Here is an 18622-nt window from a genome sequence, read left to right on the forward strand (position 1 = left end):
CGAGAGGAGGCAGATGGGGCCCCGTGCGGGTCCTTTAATGAGATGCTCGGTGGCTACAGAGCGGAGGGCAGGCTCATAGATGAAGCAGCATCCGGTGGCCTTGGGGCAGGCTCTGGGTTCACTTCCAGCTTGCAAAGAACTGCTTGAAGAGGGGACTCTCACGGCCCTGGGGCAGGATCTCCACCTGCAGCCGACAGAGGTAGCATGAGGTTGGGGGCATGGTGGGGTCCCAGAGACTCCCCCCATGCATGGAAGGAGAGATCTGCCTTGGGGTGAAGGGCCCTGGCCACCACCTCTGTGCTCTCTGTGGGGGGAAGCCAGGCCAGGCTGGAGAGCCTGGCCCAAAGATGTCCTGATTTTATAGGGACAGTCCCGATATTCAGGGCTTTTTCTGATATAGGCACCTATTATCCCCCCGCCCCACACACACACACACACACTCTGTCCTGATTTTTCACACTTGCTGTCTGGTCACCCTACTGGCAGGGAGCCCCCCATCACCTCCCCATTTCCCTCCCCCCCCCCACCAAGGAGCCCACTGGGGCCCAGCGCTCACTCACCTGAGTCTTCGGGGAGTACTTCATACAGGAGATGAAATCCTCAGCCGTTTTCAGGGCTGCCTCCCGTTCCTGCTGGTTGGCTTTGCGACCTGGGAGGGAGGGAAGGGTCAGGGCAGCCGATCCCCCGCACAGAGGGGACAAGTCTGCGGGGACAGGGCTGCGTGCTCCCCTGAGCACCCCTGGCGCTCGGGGAGGTGCCCAGGGTCCGGTGCTAACCCTGGGCAGAGTGACCGTGGGGCAGACGCAGACGGCAGGGAGCCGGAAGGGCCTGGGATGGAGAAGAACAGGGCAGCTGGGAAGGAGCTCCTGGGGGAGGGAGCAGGGCGAGGCCAGGGCCGGCAGGATCCCTGTGTGCAGATCACCCTGGCTCCCTTGCTGGGGACTCAGCCGAGGGGCTCAAACCGCAGCTGGGCTGCTCAGCTGAAGCAAGAAGCCCAAGTGGGCGGGGGGCCACTAGTGGGAAACGCCCATGCAGGCAGAGGGCAGGGGAAGGGAGGAGGGTGGCCGGGCAGTGAAAACACAGCCGCGGTGCCTCCATCCGTGCCCCCCGCACCGGGCCGTGAGCTCTGGCCAGTAGGGGGTTCAGCCCCGCCAGCCACGGGGGCAGAGCTCGGGGCACAGAGAGAGCAGGAAATGCCCTTGTGTGGACGTTCCCACAGCGCTGACTGTAGTGCACCGGGCTGCCGCATGGCCTTATGCAGGGAGTGCCCGCCAAGAGCCGAAAGCTACCCAGTGATGCCCGAGACAGTGACCCTCCCGATGGGCCGGTGCCATGGCTGAATCACGAGAATGGCCACCATTTTCCAGAGCAATTAGACCCAGATCCTGAATGGCATCCCAGCACCTAACTCCCATTGACTTCAGTGAGTTAGGTGCCTAAATCCCTTAGGGGATCTAGGCTAGCCGGGGGGGGCTACACTTGGCTCTGTACCCGCTCCACATTTTTAGGCTGACTGGAAATCCAGACCCCTTGAAAGGCAGCTCCAGATGGGACCCCAAGGAGGCTTTTGAAAGCCTGGGCTGTTGGCGGTGGGCGCGGGCTACACCTTGGGGGGGAAGGCAGCAGAGGGGTTACACTAGCTCTGGGTGAGGGCTCAGCAGGCAGCTAATGGGCAGGACAGGAAGGGCGAGTGGCAGGGAAATCCCGGCTCAAACCTTCCTAGAGACAGGGGAACCCCCAAGAGACTGACTTGTGAGGGGTTCGGCCACCTGGCTCCCTGCGGGTGGGACGGGACGGCTGGGTAAGTTCACGCAGTGGCACCCGTTCTCTGCCCAGCAGGCGGCTGGGAGCTCCCCTGCCTGGTGCCAGCTGCCACAGTGCATTAAAGCCAGCTGTGTGTACCCTGAAAGCTGCTGCTGCTTGGTACAGGGGTGTCCTGCAAAGGGGAAGGGGGGTGGGGCTGGGGGTGGGGTGAACATGAGGGGGGTGGGGCTTGGGAGCATGGCGGGTGGGTGAATGGGAGGGGAGGTGGGGCTGGGGGCATGGCGGGTGGGAGTGGGGCTGGGGGTGGGGTGAACGGGAGGGGAGGTGGGGCTGGGGGCACCCCACACAGGAGGCTCGTTGGTACCGCCCGGGCCCTCGGCCGTGTGTCTCTGCCCCCCTGCAGAGCCAGCTGGCCCCTTGCGGGCGGCCATACCCGATACCTTTCCACACGTAGATCTTGCCGCACTGGCCGTTGTCCAGGACGAAGCAGTCGTCGGTGCAGAGCAGGCCCTGGCTGAAGGGGCTGCTCCCGGACACCTTGGTTAGGTTCATCTTCCCCGTTGCGTCCGACACCTGCCGGGGACAAGGAGAGGCGGATCTCTTCAGCGGCTTTCCCCCTAGGCTGCCGAACCCACCCCGGGGCGCCCAGCCCCTCACCCAGCACTCAGCCCTGTTCCCCAGTCTGCTCCACAACCCCCCCAGCCGGCAGCCCCTAGCCCTGCTCCACAGCCCCAGGCCCCCCCACTTCAGCCCCAACCGTGCTTCCCAGCCTGCAGCCCCAGCCCCCTCCAACTTCAACCCTAGCCCTGCTCCCCAGTGCCCCGCTGCGCCCAGGCCATGGTGGGGCGGGAGCTCCGGAGATAGGGTGGGGAGCCCTTGCCTTATAGAGAGCAGCCGCCCCTGCGTTCTTCTGATCCGCCGTGGCGTCCTCCTCGGGACTGCCCTGCCTCAGAGCGGGCTTGGGACCCAGCACCTAGGGAAAGGGGAAATCTGTCAGAGCCAGCGCCGCCCCAGTGTTTTCCCCAGGAATTTAAATTAGGGGGGGTTTCAAATTTACAGGGTGGGGGTCAGGGCCAATGAGACCGTGAGGGTGAAGGTGGGCTGTATGGCACCATAGTAAAAACTGAAAAATGTTTCATGACCATTTAATTTGTGTGATGATTTTAAAATCTAATAAAAATTGGCTACTCAAGCCTTCGATGAAGCACAATGTCTACCTCCTTCTTGGTTTCTTGTTATAATTTTGCACAACTTTGTTAATGAACTTCTTGAATGCACTGCGTTCATCTTTGGTGGCTTCTCGTGGGTTGGGTATTTCCATTCCTTCAACTGATATGCTCATTAGTTCGTTCCTATGATCAGGCAGAAGGCATCTTCTTTCAAAAAAACAAAATTCTGTTCAATGATGAAAAAGAACGCTTGACTGTAGCCTTTGTGACTAGGAGTAGCAAGAGATGAATTCCTACTTCTCTCAGCCCAGGAAACAGAGCACAAAGATCGGGTCAAGCCACTTGTGATGGTAAAAAAAGAAGTTGAAGTCAAATCTTCATTCATTCGTTGTATGATATTCCACTCTGTGTTCAAATTCTCTATTCTGTCCTGAGTACATGGCAGCCCCCTTGCTGGTAGTGCCTCGCTCCACTCAGCTGTCGGTGTTTTATAAGACAGGGATCTGTAAAAACTACTAGAGGGTGAGTAGAATCTAGAAGTCGCTGTTGTAGATTTTTAAGAATCAAGTCTGTGTACTTTTTCAATTGTTTTAACAAACACTTCTTGTCCTCTTCACTTAAGGATTCAATATAAACGCCTTCATTAGTCAACTTCCGGACTGAAGTCTTTGCTTTTTCCAGTACTTTTTCAATGGCTAGCTCTCTGATTGATCCAAATGTAGCTTCTCTTGCTGGACAAAGATCTACTACTGTTGTAGCAGATGCCTGGATGGCATTGTTTAATGACCCAAGTGGTTTCAACAGTAGACTTACAAGAGAGAGAACAGCAATAGTCTTCTCTGAACGTAGTAGCAAAAGTAATCCACCAGCCTCACTACTTAGATCCATTCCATCTTGGTAGATACTTTCCAAAGCCAGTAATAACAGCTGGAGTAATTTTAAGACATCAGCCAAGGATCGCTCATGAGAAAGCCAGAGGGTTTTCCCAGGTTGAAGTAATTTGAACTTCAGTCCCAGGGCATCTTCTATATTTTCCAAGACATTCAGTCTTTTTGGACTCTTGCTGAAAAAAGAATATAATGAAGACATTAAATGTATAGCTTTTTAAATGTCTTTTGAAGACTCTGCAGCTCATACTAGCACTAGTTGGAGTAGATGGCCTCTGCAGTATGTATAGGAGAGACTAGGGTTATGCTTTTCTCTGAGCAAAGCTTGTGCTCCACCATGTCTTCCAGAGACGTTTGCAGCTCCATTAAATGCACAAGCAGCCATCTGTTTGGGGTCCCATTGACAAGCATTTAACTCTTCTAAGATGTGGGTTGTCACAGATGCAGCCAATCTGTTTTCTATAACTTGAACATCTAGAAATGCATCTACTGGCCTACCACTGACATCAAGATAACGTACGCAATGACTTAATACTTGATGCCGATTTGCATCGGTGCATTCATCAGCCATGTATGCAAATTTTTTTAATGTGGTGAGAGAGTTCTTCACTTTTTCAACAGTTGAACCACATGCGTCTAGACAGTCAGTTGAGTTTGTTGGAGAAAGATGGTGAGCATTTGCTGGTCTTGTTCGGAACCAGTGTTCAACTTCAGGATGAACAAGTGACAATGCACTTAACATTGGCCTCCAGTTTGTAGTGTGTGGTATCGCTTGCTTAATAGACAGTATGATGCCACAACCGTGTTTGTTTGCATGAAGTGTGTTGTGTCTCCAGCATTCTTAACAGCCTCATTAACACTCACCGGTGTTGTCCTTGGTGGAGACCCAGTGGAGACTCAGAGTTCAGAGGTGCTTTCACACAAGTTCACCTCTCAGGTGGGCGGCAAGAAGGCACCTTGCTCGTTCCTCCAGCTGCTCACTGTTCGCTCTGGCCACTGTTGTTCGTTGTGCCACCGTTCACTCCAGCGCTCTGTTGCCAATGGCCCTGCACTGTCACCTTCTGCTGCCACCTGCTGCTATGACCTCTGCGAGTGGGTCTCTTGAGGGTCCAGTGATTTCAGCTGAGCTCTCAGTGGGGGAACCTCGCTGCTAGTGCAGGCTGGGCCATCTCTGCCACAGAAACACTGTCCCACAGCAGGTCTGAGCACTTAGACCTGATTCTCACTGATTTCAGGTGCAGTGGTCACTTTACAGAACAAAAGACTATCTATGGAGCCTAATCAGCTGTCTTTAAACAGTGGAGAGGGGCAGGTCAAATCATACTTGTGACATCAAGCAAAACACCTGCCCCCACCCTCTCTCTTGATGTCTTTAATCAGCAGAGGCTAAGCACAGTTCTACTGCCCTTTATTCCTACAATAAGAATAACAACATTTCTTTACCCCCCCCCCAGCCCCGCATTCAAGTGATTTGTAACCCAACCCCAGCCAAAATCTATCACTTGGGCAATACAGCTCTGTTTGCTGGATACCTAGGTAGATTAGGTGTGAATGTAAATACAATCTGGACCTGAAGCCTTTCCCCCCAGCCCATCACTAGCTGTCAGGGAGAGCTCATTTAGACTTTGTTCACAAATCATCATTTGAAATTATTAGGTTGGCCCTGCAATTATGTACAGTGCAATTATGAATGCACTGACATGGTCATAAAAACAACAGCTGTATAAGGAAGCTAGTCCATGTTCATACTTTTCAGATCTGTGATACTTTTTCAGATACACATATTTTATCATACACTGTATATGCTTTTAAAGTGTGTATTAGTGTTTCAATTTCAATTCCAACAATCACTAAATTGGCAACACTGCATATAACTAGTTCACAAAACTGGGGGGGATGTGTTAGGGAAATTCAGGGCGGGTAAACACCCCCATAGTGGGGGTGTAGGGAAATCCCTGGCAGCCACCATATTTCTCCAGCCCACTCCCTCTGCCCCCAAGCTAGGCTTCACCTGGTGACCTGCCCCCCAAACCCCGGCTTCATCCCCTGTCCCCTCCCCAATCCGAGCCCTCCCTGGATCTGCCCTGGAAGGACCAGAGCAACAACAATCCCGCTTCCAGCCCCTGCACGGCCAGACCTGGATCATCTCGGGCGGCTCCTCCCCGTCGGACACAATTTCCACCTGGGCCTTGCCCTGCCGCTCGCTGTCCCGGATGGCCAGCGCCAGGTCCCGGGCCTTGTTGCGCTCCAGGATGTTGGATGTCTCACCGCACCACATGTAGATAGTCTGAAAGGAGAGAGAGGCACACCTGGAAATCCACCTGCCTGCCAACCTCCCTGCCTACCCACCTAGCAATGCCAATGCCGCCACCTGCCAGCGCCTCTGCCTGCCTGCCCCATGCGCACCCAGCCCCCACACACCGGCCAGTCAGTCTCCACCCCTGGGGCTAATGCACCCGCCACCTGCCCTGGCTGATTCCCTCCACCCCCAGGTGCTAATGCACCCTCCACTCACCCTGGCCGATTCCCCTCCACCCCTGGGTGCTAATGCACCTGCCACCTACCCTGACTGATCCCCCTCCACCCCCAGGTGCTAATGCACCCTCCACTCACCCTGGCCAATCCCCTTCCACCCCTGGGTGCTAACGCACTTGCTACTCGCCCTGGCTGATCCCCCTCCACCCCTGGGTGCTAATGCACCCACCGCCCGCCTTGGCCAATACACCCGGCTGTGAATACAGACATATGCCTCCATTCATAGCCAGGCCTGTGTCTTCCCGGCCCCTGCCCCCAGTGTGGTCTTACGTCGCCCAGGTCCAGGATGAAGCAGTCCCCGGTGTTGTAGCTGGCCCAGCTCAGCTCCCGCTCGGTGGCCCGGATGTTTTTCTTGCCCTTCACTTGGTAGAGTTTGCGGATGGGCCCAGAGCCCTGGCTGGACTGGGTTTTGTGAAAGGCGGACTCCACCCCGCCCTCCTGAGGGGCAGAGACAGAGTGGGGCCCTGAACACGAGCCGGGCGGGGAGCACAGGGACTAGCTGGGAAGGTGGGGGGCAGACGGAGTAGACCAGGATTGTGGGGTGAGGAGGGGAGGCAGGGGCTGACCCCTGGCAGAGGGAGCAGGTTGAGGGGTCAAGGTCGGGAAGGAAGGCAGGCCTGGGGTGATGGTGAGGGGTCAGATGGGGCAGGCCGGGGTGGGGGGCAGTTGGGGACGGTACCTGGTACTTGATGCCGTGGGGGAAGTACTCCATGAAGACGTCGGACTCGTTGCCCTGCACCTCGCGGTGCTGGACGGGCCGCTCGCCCAGCAGGGTGTTGAGGTGGGTGGAGAGCACAGCGCAGGCACCCTGCTCATCCCGCGAGGAGCTCTGGCCTGGGCGCGGTGAGGGACAAAGAGCAACAACTGAGCTGTCACCCGGCTGGCAGGGGCCCCGGGCATGGTGCCGAGGGTTGCCAGGGTTCCGGTTTTTGACCAGAACACCCCGTCGAAAAGGGACCCTGGTGGCTCCAGTCAGCACCGCTGACTGGGCTGTTAAAAGTCCGGTTGGCAAGGGGCTGGCAGGCTCCCTGCCTGGCTCCACACAGCTCCTGGGAAGCAGTGACATGTCCCTTGGCTCCTAGGCGGAGGGGCGGCCAGGGGGGCTCCATGCACTGTCCCTGCCCCGAGCACCAGCTCTGCAGCTCCCACTGGCTGGGAACTGCAGCCAATGGAAACTGCAGGGCTGGGGGCAGCATGCAGAGCCCCCTGGCCACCCCTCCACCTAGGAGCTGGAGTGACATGTCGATGCTTCCCGGGAGCCACCTGAGGTCAGCACAACCCGGAGCCTGCACCCCGAACCTCCTCCCGCACCCCAACCCCCTGCCCAGCCTGGAGTCCCCTCCAGCATACAAACTCCCTCCCAGAGTTTTCACCCCCACCCCCTCGTGCACCCCAACCCCCTGCCCCAGCCTGGTGAAAATGAGGGAGCAAGTGAGGGTGGGTGAGAGCGAGTGACGGAGGGAGGGGGGATGGAGTGAGAGGGGGCGGGGCCTCATAAAAGGGGCGGGGCCTCGGGGTGGGGCAGGGGTGTTCGGTTTTCTGCGATTAGAACATTGGCAACCCTGCCGGTGCCCCTTGGCACCAGGACTGGCTGCGCCGTGGGCTGGGAGCCCTCCAGGGTGGCCAGGGGGCCTGGGCTGATGTGCTCAGCAGGGAGCCCGAGGAGCCTGAAGTCCCCTCACCCTGTAACAGGAGCCCCCGTGGGGGAGGGGGGCTGGCACTGCCACACCTGGGAGTGTGGGTAGGGCAGGGAGCAGAGCCCGAGCTTGGCCCTGGCTGGGCTCTCACTCCCCTGCCAGCCCAGAAGGGCAGCTCCGGGCCCTGGCACCCTCAGCTGGGCCATGGCCCCAGCACGCCGCTTCTCCCCTCCAGGCTGCCTCAGCCCACAGGGCTGGCTGGGGGCTCGCGCCGCCATGCCGGAGAGCCGGCCCTTACCGATCCAGATGTGCAGGTTGGCTTGCTCCTCCGGCCCGTTGTGCAGGACCAGGTAGGAGTCCCCCGAGTAGAAGATGCCCTTGGACTCTGCCGGCACCGGCACCGGCTTCATCTTCTCCACCCGCCAGATGTGCAGGCCTGGCTGGTTCACCGAGGCATCGAAGGGGGAGCCGCTGCTGGAGCGAAAAGGGGCTGGGGTGAATCCGGAAGGGGGGGCTTAGCGTGGTAGGGACAGGATGGGGGTAAATCCAGATTGGGATGGATACATAGGAAGGGGATAGGGGGTAACACGAGGGGTTGGGAAAAATCCAGATGAGGAGGGGTGTAGGGCAGGAGTTAGGAGTAAATCCAGGGTGTGGGGTTGGGGGGACTCAGGGCAACTGGCTAGGTACCTTTTGGGGATCGCCGTGTACATAGTGTCAGGGCCCTGGGGAGAGAGAAGAGCTGGTTAGCATTAGGGCTGGGTGGACAGAGGGCCGGGCACAGCCTGACTCCCTGGCCAGGAGGTGCCCGTCATGCCAGCGGGTGAGGGCTCCTGCCCCGTGGCGGGGCTGGGGGCCTCTCCCGCCCTGCTCACCGAGACGGTATCAGAACCGGTTTGGCTGCTGCTGAGTCATCCCCAGCCGGGCAGAGGAAGGAGGAGGTGGGGCTGGGCATGTGGGTGCAGGGACCCCCACGTCGGGGTGGGCGCTGGCCCAGAGAAAGCAGCCCCGCCCCCCCCCCCCCCAGTGCTGGCTCTGGCAAGGCAGGGCCGGGTGTGCTGGGTGTCATTCCCTGGGGGCTCTGACATCCTTCCAGGCTCCCACTCCCTGTTACTTCACAGCCCACTGTGGTCAATCATGTGTCGCGTTTCTCATCTGCCTCCCTGCCCGCCCCAGCCGCTGCCCAGCTCCGCTCCAAAGGCTTGTTCATCTCCCAGCCGTTTGCCGTCCTGCCGAGAGGGGCCGGCTGCCAGCCCCAGAGTCGGCTCCCCACTCCCGCTCCCACCAGCACCCCTGCCTCCTGGTGCCCTCTGCCTGGCCCAGCCGATCCCCGCCCGCCCATTGCACAGAAGCTTTGGCTCCCTGCTGAGCTGGACTCGAACCCGGGGCCCTTGGCTTTATGCCCCTCCCCGAGCTGCACAGCCTGGGAGCCAGTGGCTGTCTGCAGCCACCCGGAGGGCGCGGATGCCAGGCTCACCATGAAATCCCTGCTCATCTGCTGAGGTGGTGCAGCCTGACCCGCGGTGCAAACCGCTGCATTGCTGACAACGGGGCTGCCGAGCCCCGGAGCCCTGGCCCAGCCGCCCGCCTGACAGTGCCCCCCTGGCAGTGATGGATCCTGCCCTCATTGCAAGCCAGGCCAACTGCCCCCAAACCTGGGTGCGTCCCCCTTGTCGCCAGCCTCAGCACACGGTAGAACTGTCTGGGGACCGACTTCCCGTCCCCGCTAGCGCTGCCGGCCCTCCAGGATTATGTCATGGGTTAAACCCCCACACGGCCAACCCACACTGGCAACTCGAGTCCTTCCTGACTGGGACAAGGCCCAGCTGGGGACGCTTGCCCCGATCCTGCCCAGCCTGGGGGAGTCGGGCTCCAGTGCTGAGCTCCCTGTAAGTGACAGGATGGGACACACCCCGGAGAGGCGTCTGCCCGGCGATTCAGCTAGAGCCAGCTGGCTGAACGAGCAAGCCAGGCTGCCAGGAAACACTTTATTGTGCCTCTGCCGGAAAAGCCAGCCCTGATCCCCTGCCCTGCACACAGCACTGGGCGAGGAGGGTTCACCCCCCTCACGCTCCCTTACTGCCTAACGAGGCCTGCGGCAAACAGGAAGAGGCAGCGGAGGAGCGAAGTTACTCACCGGGCGAGTCGTCAGCCTCTACGGCAAAACCTTTCGCTGTAGAGTTTAAAATCAGATTTCCTGGGAGGGGCCATCCCTCGCCCACACCCTGTTCCTCTCCAGCCCCTCGCTTCTCGGTGGCTGCCGGGGAGAAGGAGAATCAGGCGCTTCTGGGCCAGGGACTCGTCCGACTCCTGACCCGCAGCCCCCTGCCAGCCCAGCCCCGGGCTCCCCCCAGCTCTGCGGCGCCCCTCACTCCTGACTCGCAGCCTCCTGCTACCCCAGCCCTGGGCTCCCCACAGCTCTGCCGGTGCCCCTCACTCCCGACCTGCAGCCCCCTGCTACCCCAGTCCTGCTGTTAGGCTATAGACATTCAGGCCTGTCTGCAAAGGCCAAACTCTAAGAATGTAGGTGTATCCTTATCACTTGGCTAGTTCTAGAGGAATAAAAGAAAGAATCAAAATCAGTCTGCCTGTATAAGGGCCTTTTCTCACTGTGACAATCTGGGGCCCTGTTCTTCGGCTAAGATCTCTGGCTAAGCAGCAGGGGCAGCCATAAGCTGAGAAGCGACCGGTCACCTCCTCACATCCCAAACTAGTCACACTGAAATCAAGTGCTATTGGGCTGTTAGGATACAATCCTGTCCTATCGCCTCCAGAGAAAGGGACGTGCCTAGAAGATGTAAAAGGAAACTTAGTTTGATAGCATCCTGTCTGGCAAGAACTCACTTATCAATAGCTGGGATGTGAAATCCTCATTTCTGTTGTTTCAGAGTAGCAGCCGTGTTAGTCTGTATTCGCAAAAAGAAAAGGAGTACTTGTGGCACCTTAGAGACTAACAAATTTATTAGAGCATAAGCTTTCGTGAGCTACAGCTCACTTCATCGGATGCATTTGGTGGAAAAAACAGCTCACGCATCCGATGAAGTGAGCTGTAGCTCACGAAAGCTTATGCTCTAATAAATTTGTTAGTCTCTAAGGTGCCACAAGTACTCCTTTTCTTTTTGCGAATACAGACTAACATGGCTGCTACTCTGAAACCTGTTCTATCACTGTAGTCCCCATTTCCCCATTGTTTGTCTGCATAATCTTTGTCTGAACAATCTCTGATTGTTCCTGTCTGCTGTATAATTAATTTTGCTGGGTGTAAACTAATTAAGGTGGTGGGATATAATTGGTTACATAATCTTGTTACAATATGTTAGGATTGGTTAGTTACATTTCAGTAAAATGTTTGGTTAAGGTATAGCTAAGTGGAACTCAAGTTTTACTATATAGTCTGCAAAAAGAAAAGGAGTACTTGTGGCACCTTAGAGACTAACAAATTTATTTGAGCATAAGCTTTCGTGAGCTACAGCTCGCTGCATCCGATGAAGTGAGCTGTAGCTCACGAAAGCTTATGCTCTAATAAATTTATTAGTCTCTAAGGTGCCACAAGTACCCCTTTTCTTTTTGCGAATACAGACTAACACGGCTGCTACTCTGAAACCTGTCATTATATAGTCTGCAGTCAATCAGGAAGGTGGGGGGGAAATGGGAACAGGGAATGGGGACGGGGAAATTGGAATCATGTTTGGCTAAGGGCAGGAATGGGAACAGGGCCACAGTTAAGGCTCTGTGGTGTCAGAGCTGGGAAGGGGGACACTAAGGAAGGAAACTGGAATCATGCTTGCTGGAAGTTCACCCCAATAAACATCAAATTGTTTGCACCTTTGGACTTTGGGTATTGGTGCTCTCTGTTCACGCAAGAAGGATCAGGGAAGTAAGCAGGTGAAGGAATAAGCCCCCTAACACCTGCCCCCCCCAGCGCTGCCGGTGTCCCTCACTCCCGACCTGCAGCCCCCTGCTACCCCAGCCCTGTCACCTGTCATCACCCCCATCTCTGCTGCAGCACCTGGTAGGGCAGAAGATGGAGTTCTGCCAAAGCAGATGGAGCTGGAGAGGGGTGTCTATGTGCTGGGCACACGTGCAAAGAGCAGGGAAACAAGCCACACGAGGAAGGAGGTTTAGTAAATGAAGGAGACTGTGGCCTTGGGCACAGGACCACGATCCCGATCCGGCGGGATGGTCAGCAGAGACGATAGAGGAGTTAATAGGGGGCGGGGAGGGGAGGAGTGGGACTGGGTCTAAATGTCTGTGGCGGTGACCGTGCCAGGGAACTGGAACTGAATCCCAAAGAGCGAGAGGCTCCCTTCTCTCAGGGGAGGAGGATCCGAGGAGTGAACAGCAAAGGAGAGCGGGCCACGGGCACTGGCCACCCAGCCCCCACTGGGGAGAAGGGATGGAAATGACGCAGTTTTGAAACCAGAGGCTGTGCTGGTGGGGGAGGTTAACTCTCCAGATAAGCTATCTGCTGGGTAATCAGTGCTACCAGACGTGCATCAGGCTAGAGCTCCCTGAGTGCTGAGCAAAGTAGCTTTGTGATCCCAGCAATAAAGGCCCTACGCAGAGCACCGGCCCTGCTGGGTCTAAACAGAGAGGCTGTGGCTATGGCTTCACTTCAGAAAAGGTGTTTTTTACACCGAGATAATGAACTCGATGCAAAATCCTAGTGGAGACAAGGCGCCGGAGTGGAGCCCACCTTGATGGAGCTAGTCAAAGTGAACCCCAGTGGGGGATTCAGGTCCATTATTTATCTCCCCATCAGTCTGTGTCATCTGCAAATGTCACCAACAATGACTGCATATTTCCTTGCAGATTATTGATAAAGATATGGAACTGCATTGGCCCAAGAACAGATCTCCGAAGAACCCCCCCTAGAAACACCTTTTGGGGTAACGATTCCCCATTAACCGTTCCATGTTGCGCTCTAGCAGTTAGCCAGTTTTCACCTCACTGATTAGATCCCATGATGATTCGGCATTATGCTACTTTTTGATCAGAACATTGATCAGCATTAGGGTGACCAGATGTCCCAATTCTATAGGGACAGTCCCAATTTTTGGGTCTTTTTCTTATACAGGCACCTATTACCCCCCACCCCCTGTTCTGATTTTTTACACTTGCTGTCTGGTCACTCTATGCAGCACTGATCCCTTACAGAAATCCAAGTACATTATTATTTACTGTTTACAGTATGGTAGCACCTTGGATCCCCCAGTCACGGACCAGGACCCCATTGTGCCAGGCGCTGTACAAACACAGACCAACAAGACCATCCTCGCCCCCAAAGAAACAAAGTAAATCTAAGTAAAACTAACATATCTAAGTATTTATGTCAACACAGTTACCGTTATCAGCCGTCTTGTGATCTCATCAAAGAACGACCACATGTTTATTTAACAATCCCCATTCTCCATAAAGCCATGCTCATTTGCATTAGCGCCGCTGCCTCCCTGGTGGGGGTGAGGGGTGAATGGTGCATTGCAGAGAAAACTGGTCCATTAATGAGGGACGAGGGGACGCCGATCCAAGCGTAACCCTGTCCAGCAGGGCAAGACTACTCTGGCCACAGCCAGTTCTTTCATAGCCAAGGGCCTCGGTGTTTGTACTGTTTCAGAGTAGCAGCCGTGTTAGTCTGTATCCGCAAAAAGAAAAGGAGGTCTTGTGGCACCTTAGGGACTAACACATTTATTTGAGCATAAGCTTTCGTGAGCTACAGCTCACTTCATCGGATGCATTTTTGTTTTTGAACTGTCTCCCTCCCAGCGTGCATAGGCCTTTGGCTGCCCCTCAACCCTTCCTCACAGCTGCCTTTCAAAAATACCTCCTCCATCTGGTCATCTCACTCAGCCCCTGCTGCAAGGAACGGGACAGTCTCACAGGGTTTAAGCCCCCCCGGACCCATTAGAGCATCTCAGCCCAAGTCCTTCAGCTACACCCGTACTGAGCCCAAAGTCTCTCGTTAGACGAAATCTTTTCAGTGCACTGGAGTTGCATACTGCAGGCAGAGACCAGCTGCCCCGGAGCTGAAGGAACTGCTCAGGGGAGACATGTCTGGATGATCCCGGCAGGCAAACCATGCCCATGCCACAGAGGAAGGCAAGCCCCCCCTCGTTCTTGTCTCAGGCTCTTTGCAGACTCCGGCAGGTGCCTCGTCATCAGCCTCACACAGCTCCAGACGGAGGGTTTTGAAATGTAAGCTGAGATTCTGGGGAACAGTGGACGGGAATGTCTGTGCCTCCCCCCCCCAAGCTAGTGCTGAGCTCTCGCCCTGGGGCTGTGCCCCGGCTTTGGCAAACACTGGCTGGAGCAAGAGCTGAGTACATAGTTGGGGGGGATCTGGAAACTGTCTGTAAATAAACTGTCACGGAGTCCCTGGGCGATGCTCTGGAGCTGCTCCCTACAAAGCCAGGCAGGACTCTGGGGGGGCCTCCTCTCTGGGAGCAGCCTGTCTGCAGGGCAAGCAGCTCACACAACTGCCACCTTCCTGGGTCTGACCTCGGAGCATTCGGCATCCTCTGCCCCTCCGTGCGCTTCCCACAGCGAGTCCGCCCAGGCAGGGTCCTGGGGAAGCCAGAGGGTCCTGCACCCCAACTCCGCAGTCAGACGTGACTCTCAGCCAGCCAGTAAAACAGAAGGTTTATTAGACAACAGGAACATGGTCTAAACCAGAGCTTGTAGGTGCAGAGAACAGGACCCCTCAGCTGGGTCCATTTTGGGGGGCAGTGAGCCAGGCAACCCCATCTGCACTTCACTCCTCGTCCCCAGCCAGCCCCAAACTGAAACTCTCTCCAGCCCCCCACTTCTCTGGGCTTTGACCCTTTCCCGGGCCAGGAGGTCACCGGATTCCTTTGTTCTCCAACCCTTTAGTTCTCACCTTGCAGGGGGGAAGTGCCAGGCCATCAGTTGCCAGGAGACAGAGTGTCGGCCATTTATGTACCTGGCCCTTTGCTCTGCAACAATTACACCCCCTTATCCCACCACCTAGAGACTTAAGAAATGCACAGGGGAAACTGAGGCACCCCTACAGTATTCAGAGAAAACATTAAGAACGGTCCTGCTTCATCACATCCGTGAAGGGCTGAATCAGCTTGGAGGGAGGGGGACTCTACAGGGCAGCAAAAGGGAGAGGGAAGCGGCGCTAAAGCAAGTGAGCAGAACACCATGTCCGACTCGTCACAAAGCGATCGCCCTACAGCTTGCCTCTTGGCCCCCAGCCTCAAGGGAAACCCGCACCAGGCTTTCTCAAGGCAAACCTGGGAGCTGCCATTCATAACTTTGCTAGATGCTCAAACTCAGGGCCTGAGCACTGACACCGGAGTACAACGATCTGTAACCCACTAACGACCCACCCCAGCTGTCTCCCCCCCGCTCCCTGTCTCAAGCCTCGAACGCCAGCACCCCCTGCGCCCATGGGCCCAGACTGGAACATCCCTCCTGCCCCTAGCAGGCCTCCCAGCTGGACGGAGGCACCGGTACCATGAGCGCCCCTGCAAAAGGGAGCCCAGAGCAATGAGGCTGACGCTTCCCCGCCAGGACCACAGGGTGTCGCCCTCCCCGCACAGACAGGTGTGGGGCAGAGCCAGGGAGCAGCCACAGGCCCCAGGCCAGCTGTGCTGGCATCAGGGGATGGACTGCAAATGGGCTGGGGATGGGTGGGGGCGGGATGGGGGAGGGTTAGGGGGATCAGGGAGTCTCGGGGGTGGGATAGGAGGGGATGGGGAGGCTCTGGGGAGGACAGAGTGGGGATCAGGGAGTCTCTAGGGAGATGGTGGGGGGGGATCAGGGAGTCTCTGGGGGATAGGAGGAGGATGGAGAGGCTCTGGGAGTGGGATGGGGGAAGTTCTGGGCGACGGTATGAGGATCAGGGAGTCTCTGGGGGGATGGAGAGGCTCTGGGGATGATGGTTGGGGGGATCAGGGTGTCTCTGGTGTGGGATAGGAGGGGGATGGGGAGGCTCTGGGGGTGGGATGGGGGAAGTTCTGGGGGAAGGTGGGGGAATCAGGAAGTCTCTGGGAGGATGGAGGGAGGGATGGGGGAATGGGGAGGCTCTGGGAGGTTGGGGGAGCTTTGGGGGGAGGGTTGCGGGGACCAGGGAGGCTGTGTGGTGGGATAGGAGGGGGATGGGGAGGTTCTGGGGGGAAAGGTTGGAGGGGCTCCAGGGGATGCATTGCTGGTTTCTCCTTTGTGGCTCAGCGTTCATGGTCAGTTGGTTTCCTCCTGACTCTGTCTGCATTTGCATAGGGAGTTTCCCTGTCTGTAACACTGCAGCTGGCTGGTCCCCCACGCTTGTTCTGTTCCTTGTCCCAGAGCCCAAGATGGGGTGCTGGGTGGCTGCTCACACCCAGCCCCCTCTGTGCACACTGCCGGATCCCATGGGGCACTGAGAAATCACGGCAGGGGAAAGATTCCTCAGCAAGAGCGGGACGTGCAGCAAGGCCCATGTCCCTGGCCCACGTTTGGGCTCAGCGCGGGAACGTTCTCTGGCCCTTCCTCACTTCCTTTGCAAATTCAGAGCCAGTTGGACGGCAGGACGGCCCGACTCTGGGGTGTTGTTTGTGCAGCAGGATGCAGGGGCCACAGGACGCAGGAGAACCTTACTGCAAAAAGGACAGAGACAGAAAGAGCTCTCCATTGTGTTCAATGGACGTGAGGAGGGTCTGGGCCTACATTCACGTTGCCAGGGCTTGTGTCCAGAGGATGGAGTTGTCACAGTTCCACAGCTTCCAAGCCCAGAAAGGACCATTGTGATCATCTAGTCTGATCTCCTGCGTAGCACAGGCTGGAGAACCTTGCTCAGTGATTCCTGCAGCCTGAGCTGGAGATGACCTCTTCGAAAGAGACATTCAAGTGACTCTTCGCAATGGAGAAATCCGCCATGTCCCTGGGTGAGTTGTTCTAACGGTTAATTAGCCTCACTGTGAAAATTCTCCACACAAAAGCGTGCTGGGTTTGGTGGCCTGGCTGTGGAAAAGAAACCTGATTTTTGACCCAAACATCATATTATGGGAAAAGATGAGCGAGCTGCTTTGTTGGATTAAGTTCTGTAATTTTGCCAAATAAATACGAGTAACTACAATGGAAAAGAAACTTGACGTGCTGGAGCCTGGAGGATGTGAACAGGAGAGAGAAACAGGTTTTGTGAGACTGATGCAAAGTACAGCTGCTGCAATTAAACAAATACAATTCAGAGTTTTCTCCTATTACACATCTAATCTATCTATCTATCTATCTATCTATCTATCTATCTATCTATCTATCTATCAAGGCACCTATGGGTGTCTTGTTCCGTTAGCCACACTTAGTGCTTAGGTGCTTATGTTGGAGTGTCTGGGGTCTCTTAGCTTTAACGCCCTAGTCAAGAGTGACCCAACCCCTTACTCACAGACTATCCACTACAGCGATCACCCCAGGATCAGATCACCCCAGGATCAGACTTAGAATCTTCAGCTTCTAGCTCAGACCACTCCATGGGAAGGAGGAGCGATGGGCTTGGCATGAGAACGTCCCACCTGCATCCAGCAGAGCCACCATACCCAGTGTGGACTGATGTTTGCCTAGCTCTGTGTCAACAACAGACCCGTCGATGGTGCCTGCGGCAGAATAAACCTGCCATGTAAATTTCCTGGGCACAGTGGTAGAAGGCTAAGGGGTGACTTGATCCCAGTCTGTCAGTACCTACATAGGGAACACATATTTAATAATGGCCTCTTCAATCTACCAGAGGAAGGTCGAACACCATCCAATGGCCGGAAATTGAAGCTAGACAAATTCAGAACGGAAATAAGGCATGCATTTTTACCAGTGAGTGTAATTAACCATTTGAAACAATTTAGCAAGGGTCGTGGTGGATTCTCCATCACTGAACTTTTAAATCAAAATTGGGTACTCTGGGAATTTTGTTCAAGAAGTTTTCTGGCCTGTGTTGTACAGGAGGTCAGACTAGGTGATCACAATGGTCCCTTCTGGCCTTAGAACATATGAATCCGTGATACAAGCCACGGACGCAGATCGAGAAGACAATGTTGTTTAGCACATCCCCATGACACCCCAGAGAATGATACAATTATGCAGCTGCATAACATGTTTCACTAGGCATAGGCTTGTAATATTGTGTAATATGACCGTTAACCAAAAGGATAATAGTAAAACGACAGATCATGTGCAGGATAAATCAACAAAAATGATCAGGGGGCCGGGACACATGACTTACGAGGAGAGGCTGAGGGAACTGGGGTTATTTGGTCTGCAGAAGAGAAGAGTGAGGCGGGATTTGATAGCAGCCTTCAACTACCTGAAGGGGCTTTCAAAGAGGATGGAGCTCGGCTGTTCTCAGTGGTGGCAGATGACAGAACGAGGAGCAATGGTCTCAAGTTGCAGTGGAGGAGGTCTAGACTGGATATTAGGAAACAGTATTTCACTAGGAGGGTGGGGAAGCACTGGAATGGGTTACTTAGGGAGGGGGTGGAATCTCCATCCTTAGAGGTTTTTAAGGTCAGGCTTGACAAAGCCCTGGCTGGGATGATTTAGTTGGTGTTGGTCCTGCTTTGAGCAGGGGGTTGGACTAGATGACCTCCTGAGGTCCCTTCCAACCCTGATATTCTATGATAGAGGTAGCATTAAACAGTTTTGA

At 55.8% G+C, this 18622-nt stretch overlaps 1 protein-coding gene across 1 annotated transcript; it reads right to left on the reverse strand.

Moving 5' to 3' along the window:
• Positions 1–6: 6 nt before the first annotated feature.
• On the reverse strand, positions 7–10234 carry CAPG (capping actin protein, gelsolin like). Its single transcript, XM_038384691.2, has 10 exons — positions 10130–10234; positions 8683–8717; positions 8291–8463; positions 7035–7189; positions 6626–6793; positions 5958–6107; positions 2645–2737; positions 2205–2337; positions 561–649; positions 7–184 (listed from the first exon to the last, which is right to left on the reverse strand). The coding sequence occupies exons 2-10, from the start codon at positions 8703–8705 to the stop codon at positions 119–121; spliced, it is 1050 nt and encodes a 349-aa protein (XP_038240619.1). The 5' UTR covers positions 8706–8717; positions 10130–10234; the 3' UTR covers positions 7–118.
• Between the last annotated feature and the right edge of the window lie 8388 nt (positions 10235–18622).

This window comes from Dermochelys coriacea, chromosome 26 (genome assembly GCF_009764565.3).
Source record: "Dermochelys coriacea isolate rDerCor1 chromosome 26, rDerCor1.pri.v4, whole genome shotgun sequence".
In the NCBI taxonomy this organism is placed as follows: domain Eukaryota; kingdom Metazoa; phylum Chordata; order Testudines; family Dermochelyidae; genus Dermochelys; species Dermochelys coriacea.

What these genes read in the sequence shown, in the direction of transcription:
- CAPG (XM_038384691.2), bottom strand. Translation starts at nt 8,705, where the DNA reads ATGTACACGGCGATCCCCAAAAG. An exon ending in CCCACGGCATCAAGTACCAG is followed by an intron (nt 6,794 to 7,034) that starts GTACCGTCCCCA and finishes TCTGCCCCTCAG; the next exon opens with GAGGGCGGGGTGGAGTCCGC. An exon ending in GGGCGGCTGCTCTCTATAAG is followed by an intron (nt 2,338 to 2,644) that starts GCAAGGGCTCCC and finishes TGTCCCCGGCAG; the next exon opens with GTGTCGGACGCAACGGGGAA.